The sequence below is a fragment of the Papaver somniferum genome, chromosome 1 (genome assembly GCF_003573695.1).
Source record: "Papaver somniferum cultivar HN1 chromosome 1, ASM357369v1, whole genome shotgun sequence".
NCBI classification, from domain to species: domain Eukaryota; kingdom Viridiplantae; phylum Streptophyta; class Magnoliopsida; order Ranunculales; family Papaveraceae; genus Papaver; species Papaver somniferum.
The window spans coordinates 246,395,140-246,402,445 of record NC_039358.1 but is presented as its reverse complement, the minus strand read 5'-3'; the positions used below and the strand labels follow the sequence as shown (position 1 = coordinate 246,402,445).

Here is a 7,306-nt window from a genome sequence, read left to right as displayed (position 1 = left end):
CTTATCTTCTTGTGTCCTTGCGTCCATCACGCGGAGGTCTGCGTTTCCCCCTTGATCCCGCAGAGGCATCCTCGCTCGTTCCACAGGTTGGTCGACACGTACACTGCTCAGAGTGTTTAATGTGGGTAGTTGAGGGGTCTGCTCGTGTCAGACAAGTGTCTTCTGCCCCTGTCAGTCCGTGTCAGCTAACTTTCTCTCCACCGTTGATCTTAGCTCCTCTTTTGGGGATGAGATAAAGTGACTCCTCGGGGTTTATTTGGTGTTTCGTGACCCATCATGTTTTGATGTTTTTGGCCTGCATGCTTTCCACGTACCTCTTTATATACACGTGTCTGATAGTGAGATATATGTGTACACATTGATTTAGAGTTACTCAATGATTTATATTTTCTAGAACTCAGTAAAACGGTATTCAGTAAGGATCTCAGCTTGGTGAATTTCCGAGTTGCCAGTACGCGGATGGAACTACGCTGATTTCCCAAGTTAAGATTACATGGAAGTTAATGTATAAAACTGATAACATGTACGAGGTAAATTGGGAAAATAGACCGATCAAAAATAAATTGGGAAAATAGAAACGGAGTTTACACACAACAAGACTTTCACTCTTATCACATTCATTTCTGTTTTACATTGTGTAAAAATAATAGCACTTCACCAAAGATAAAAACATGAATAAGTCATGAGTATAATTTTTAAGCCCAGTTTGGTCGGTTCTTCAAATCCCTTGGTAATTTCAGTGCACAAGTGCGACGATTTTCATATCCTCATCCTCCGTGGGTATTTTATATACGGGATCCATGTCAAATGACCTGGCTTGTTCAATGAATAAGTCCATATGGGGAGTGTTAAACATACCTGCCTGAAAGTGATCAGCACCTGGGACAGTTGTGGCACGTTGGGCTTCATGAGATGCCTCAAGAGCTAGCGCAAAAACAAATCCTTGTTCGTCGTATGTTTTTGGGGATACCATGAGTAGAAAGAGTTGGTCCAGTTGAGCAGTCAGAATAGCATCAACCTCCGACAGTAATTTTTTAGCAACAACCAGATTAATCCTGGCCTCCTCCAGATTTTTCCGGTCAGCCAAAATTCTTGCTTCTTTAATGTTGCTTACAACACTGATACGTCTCTCCTCGGCTAGCACCTCCTCATTCTCTGCCTCTGTTGACAAATCATTGCGGGTCACATGTATGCTTTTGGTACCAGACTCAAGTGTATCCTTCCCACCAACTCTGTGCAGACAAACATGTTCATATACAAAAAATTACATGACAATCGACATAAATTATTTATATCATCAAGTAATCGAAATCGGATATACCTGTACTTGTATACAATATCCAAGATTTTGATAGCCGACTCATCTTCAACGACCTTTGGGAGAGTAAGTAGCAAAAGGACCCTGCGGGTCTCTCTGTCGTATAATGTCCTGAATGTAATGATTACAGGCTCCTTCAATACAGTGTCATATTTCGTTTGTGGGTAAGATCCGGCATTCACCTCATCCAATTGAGAACTATTCAGCGGTTTAATAGTAAGAGTGAGGTCCTCGATAGCTACATGCAGAAGCCCAGCCAAAGCCGTAGAGAATGCAACATTCAAGTCATCAAAATCTGGGACAGCTGCAAACATTCCGCCATTGCTATTTTTGGAAATGCGGCTGAGCACCTATGGAACAGAGCATACATCATACGTGATAAAGATATCGATGTACCTAATGAATTAAGTGAATTTATAGTAAAGATGAGTAACTTTTTTTCAATTTCTATATTCAAACTACCTCTGGATCACAATCACTACCACAAGCGAATGTGTACACGGGCACATCGCGGACTGAAACACAGACAGCCTTACTCTCTGCATCTTCCATCCCGTCCGATATAAGCATGATGGCGACACGACGCCTTTCTGTGTGAACGCGGTCCCCAAGTATTTTTAAGGCTAGTTTAAGACCAGACTCTGTGTTTGTGGAACTCCGGGATACTATCTCGTTGACCTTTTGTATAATGTCCGTTCGAGATTCATCATTTATCTGGCACAACGGGCACAACCTATCGGCCTTCCTGTTGAAAGTGACGACAGATAAACGATCGCTTGGGCTAAGTTTCTTGACCAAGAATTGCATTGCAAGTTTCATTTTTGCCAATTTGGATCCCCTCATGCTTCCGCTGATATCCAAGACGGTCACAAGATCCACCCCTAATCTGCCATGCTTTGATCCAACTCCCTTGAGCTCCAACAACACCTTAAATTGGCTTTCCTCCATCGGTGCCTCCTGCTTGTGGATGATTCTCGTCTCCAAGTTTCCATCTAATCCTTCTGATGAAATAAGATCTACTGAAGTTAATTCAACAATTACCAATAGATACATGTAAACCTAAGGAAGAAGAAGCTGATCAGAGGGAAAAACTAAATTAAGTTAAATAATTAAACAGAGACAAGTGCTAATTAAAAACCTGTCTGCCTTGGCGGTTCATCATCGTTGTAGATCATCTTTGCAGTTGTATCTTCTTCTCTAGTAAAGTCTTTGTGTTCTAATCGAAATCTAGGGAGACTTGATTAGAGCAGAGAGGAAAATTGTTTAACCACTAAACTTAATTAATTTAAGATTCCAAGAAGAGTTTTTTTTTCAAGGTAGTAGTTAGCTACACGACTGTTTTGTAATACGTGATCATGTTGGATGGCCCAGAATGATCACATGGCTTAGCTTTGGGTTGCCGATATACTATTATTATCATATTTTATCATTTGCACAAAAGTCCAAATGATGATTAAGATGATTATAATTAATTAATCAATTGATTCAAATGGAACCCTTATCTCAAATCCGGAACACTTATCTCAGATCGTTTGTTATGCCTCTCTTCTGGCCAATAAGCCAGAGCCGTCTGAAGGGGCAGGCGAGCTAGGCGCTGTTTAAGGCCTCCAATTTTGGGGCCCATAAAAGTTTTGTGTATACGTAAATTACAGTAGTTATAATATTATTAAATGATATTGTCACATTACTAATATATATGTGACAATTATAAATGTTGAGTTACTGATTTTGGGATATTTGATGTAAAATTAAAAGTTTACAACCCGAAAAATAACCTAAAAAACTAGAAAAAAAAAATCGATGGCCTTCGGCCGCCAAACTTTAATAGTATATGAATTTATCTCTCAATTTTTAACTTAATATTTCATAAAAATACCTCAAAAATTAAATTCATCTAGAACACTCCGAAACTATAAGATGGTCCTGTTATAAGCGATCAGTGCTTTTAAAAAATGCCATCAGAAACAATTATAATCAATATGAATCTGATAAAAGATTTAAGATGAGAAATTTAACATAGAGAATAGAAAAATTAAGTTAAGCCAATAGACAGTGTAACCCTAGCTCTTCGTCGTCGATATAAACCATTTTTGGCTCGTAAATCTTCTTCTTCTGTGGTGAGAATAAAGTCTTCATGCTCATCCGAGGAGCTTTAATTTGCAAATTTCAGCATATATTCAAAACAAACTTAATTATAGAGCAGAGTAGAAATAATTAATTAAATAAACACTATTAATTAAGTTAAAGCCAGTGTGACCACATGCTTGGCAGGCCGTTTGGGTTGCCGATATCACGCCGTGAAAAGCGCCGCAACCGTGTCGGACTAAAGAGTAGTAATCAAAGAAGACATCAAGGGGTTTGCATAACTTTGAGAAACTTATAAAACCACTTTGTAGGGCTGGCAACGGATAACCGATATCCGATATCCATTTTCGAAATCCGACATCCTATAGGATTTAATCCGACATATCGGATATCGGAACCGGATATTTTATCGGTTTTACCTCTTAACGATATCGCTATCGGATTAGATTGCTTCCGTTAAGTAAATTTCCGATATGTGATAGGTTAGGGGTGTACTTGTAATTTCACATCCCTAGGTATTATCTCAAAAACCAGATCCAAGAGAATATCTTTTCTCTTATTTCTCTTTTCTCTATTTTTTTTTTCTTTTGTTCCTTCCTTTTCTCTGTCGATCTCAATCCGTGAGAATTGATCTAGTTTTTGTGAGAGATTCTTAGAAGCTCGATAGTATGTTGATCCAAAGGTGATGGAGATGTTTCTATGGTTGTTTGAACTCGGGAGGAGAACAAGTGTTGTAGCTGCAAATTAAAGTTAGGGTTTTCAGGAGTCGATTGATGTTCGTGAGAAATTGATAAGATGATTGGGTTGCTGATGAATATAGAACTAAAGGGTTGATGAATTATTGAGACGAAGCCGTTCTGAATATGAATCAAAACAAAGGTAAATTAGGGTTTATGTCAAATGTTTAATTCATGCGTATTTTGATTGTTAACTGAGTAATTAGTTTGGGTTTGTTCTCAAGTGAAAATTAGTTACATGTTTTGGGTTTAATTTCAGTTTCTATAGGAAATGAATTTGGAAATTAGGGTTCCTGTTTTGGTTGAAGTATTTTAAAAAATTGAATAAGGGGGTGAATTACTCTATAGATGTAATTAGGGGTTTTTGGGATTGGATATGAACTGAATTACTAGGGTTCATGTACCAGATGAAGATGTTGTAATGGGTGACTGCATGTGTTGGGGGTTAAATTATTGGTGAACTGTAGTAGTGCAGATGGAATTATAATTCGTTGTTGGTGCTGGTGGTTTGAGTTGAGGAACTGTGTAGTTTCTATGATGTCTAGACTGAAGTTGCAGGGTGTTAGAGTAATAGTTATATAATGTTGAAGTGATGGAGATTCAATTTGAATAGGCAAGGTTTAAATGAATGAGTTAAGGCATGTATGAGCTGTTGCAGATGAAGAACTGAACTGTTGGGTTTTATACTCTGTTAAATGTTTAAATTTTCAGCATTTGCTTCTGTTCCCACAAAACCAGATTTTAACGGATAAAAATCCGATATCCGATAGCTTAACCTTAACCTTATCGAATTGGATTTTTTGATATCCGTCGGATGTTATCGGATATCGGATAGCTTAACCTTAACCTTGTCTTTAATAAGCAATTAAACAAACACTTGGTGGTAGTGATAACAAGTTTTGAATTAACCATAAAGTTCACATAATTAGAGTATATCTATCCAGAACTACCAATAACAGTTGAAATGAAAATACTCTGCAATCGAATAAGTGAACAAATTTACCAGCTGGGTGTTGTTTGCGGAGGTTGTTGATGATCCTCTATTCTTCATGGAATCAGTGAGTCCACTGACTCAGCACAGTGATTACCCCACTTTGTGTCTTTGACCTTTTTCTTTTCCTCCTCCTTTCTGTGATCATTTTAGAGTACTTGCATCAATTCACCTAGCTGACTTTCGTGTTGACTGAGTCAGTTATTTTGGGGTGTAGTTACTCATAAATGTCTGTATTTAGTTAAGGGCTAGACGTGTTAGAATAAGTCATGTTCTTGTTCTTCTACATATAAGAACGTCTCTTTCTCTGGTATAAAGATAAAATAATCAGAGACGAACCGAAAAATTACGTCTCCGGAAAAATATTTTGCGGGTCAATACTTATCGAAGTGTCATTTGTAACGCCGTGATCAGGATATAAGGCTTTACTTTTCGTGAGGTAGATATACGTAGGTTTTCCTTCCCAAGCACTTTGCGAGCATGGGTGTCTTAAATGTATCTTTCACACTTTTCCAAAACTTATCCTTGTTCAGCAAAGGATGCAAGGCCATAAAGTCTAAAGTTGATGCGTCTTGCGTTCATCACTGATTTCGGAATCCTATTCAGACACAGGCCAATATCTTGGACTTACACATGGACCATTACAAAACAATTTATGCTTATTTGCTTCGATTTGGTACTGAGCTGGATGCATATACTGATCTTGCTCGTACCAAGGATGCATCAACCAGGCTTTTACCATTATCCTACTTGCCTTGGGTCGTTCTTGTGATGCATGGGTGTCTTAAATGTATCTTTCACACTTTTCCAAAACTTATCCTTGTTCTGCTAAGGATGCAAGGCCATAAAGTCTAAAGTTGATGCGTCTTGCATTCATCACTGACTTCCGAATCCTATTCAGACACAGGGCAATATCTTGGACTTACACATGGACCATTACAAAACAATTTATGCTTATTTGCTTCGATTTGGTACTGAGCTGGATGCATATACTGATCTTGCTCGTACCAAGGATGCATCAACCAGACTTTTTCCGTTGTCCTACTTGCCTTGGGTCGTTCTTGTGATGCAAGTGGTTTATTAAAGCTCCCTAACTTGCATACTGGATAGCTTTCTTTCCTTGTTATATGCCTAATCCGCAATTGATGCATAGCCCATATCACGTAGTTTGATAAGTAATATGAGAATCCAATGATTGAACTGCAACTCAAGTGTGGAAATGAAATATGGTCCATTGGATAAGCTTTATAACTTATTGGTGCATTCCTTTACCAAAACTTATTCTTCTCTATATTAGTCTCATTTGCATTTTTTACGAGTATAAAAAGGAGAGATAGATATGTACCAATTAAGTCCACCTGTTTTCATGACAACCTATGTTGTACGGACACGCCTAGAAAGATATTGTAAGAGTACATACATACGACCGGATACGATACGATTACGACACTTTCCCGACACGCAATGGACACGCCACTTGTAAAAATTGATACCCGACACTTAGTGGACACGACATAAATTTGGAAAATCAATATAAACTTAATGTGACTAATTTATTATTTTTTTAATCAAATCCAAACATTATTTATGAAAAACTTGATCATTATTTCACTATTATTAATTTTATTGAATTGCTATCACATATTTTCTGAAAAGATTATTTCTTTTAGTGGAGTGTTGTAGAATTTCATTTTAATGGTGTTTGTAATGCATATAACGTGTCCGTATAACTCGCATTTTTAGATTTTGTACCTGTAACCAAGGTAGTCAATATCGGTTGTACAAGCCGATATTACAGGTTTTTATCGTGTATCGGAAAATACCTGTACGATTTTGAAAATATCGGCGATACAATGACGGAAAGGTACTAACGGTTGTATACGCCGGTAGAGACCGATATATCGGTTTTACTGATACACCGGTGATATCAGTTTCAGTGAATAAATTTTCCATCAACATGCATCTAGTTTTTGGAAACAAGTACAACGTCAATTGGAGAAGGTAAAAAGTCCAAATATATTAACGATATAAAATCAATGATTATATGGTAGGATATAAGATGGTAACCATATTTCGATTGCAAGGCAGGGAAATGTAAAAGATAAAAGTGAAGGATAATAAAAAAAAAATTACCGGCATAATGGGACAACAATCACAATGTTGGCTAATAAACCA

At 37.5% G+C, this 7,306-nt stretch overlaps 1 protein-coding gene across 1 annotated transcript; it reads right to left on the bottom strand.

The window, feature by feature from the left end:
- Positions 1-535: 535 nt before the first annotated feature.
- Positions 536-2,634, bottom strand: LOC113340057 (E3 ubiquitin-protein ligase WAVH1-like). The gene is made up of 4 exons (XM_026585276.1): positions 2,457-2,634; positions 1,781-2,319; positions 1,322-1,668; positions 536-1,232 (listed from the first exon to the last, which is right to left on the bottom strand). The coding sequence occupies exons 1-4, from the start codon at positions 2,491-2,493 to the stop codon at positions 737-739; spliced, it is 1,419 nt and encodes a 472-aa protein (XP_026441061.1). The 5' UTR covers positions 2,494-2,634; the 3' UTR covers positions 536-736.
- Between the last annotated feature and the right edge of the window lie 4,672 nt (positions 2,635-7,306).

Excerpts from the sequence above, each read along its gene's own strand:
- LOC113340057 (XM_026585276.1), bottom strand. The coding sequence starts at position 2,493 with ATGATCTACAACGATGATGAACCGCCAAGGCAGACAG. Across the intron at positions 1,669-1,780 it reads GTAGTGATTGTGATCCAGAG|GTGCTCAGCCGCATTTCCAA; the intron begins GTAGTTTGAATA and ends TCTGTTCCATAG. Across the intron at positions 1,233-1,321 it reads GATATTGTATACAAGTACAG|AGTTGGTGGGAAGGATACAC; the intron begins GTATATCCGATT and ends TTGTCTGCACAG.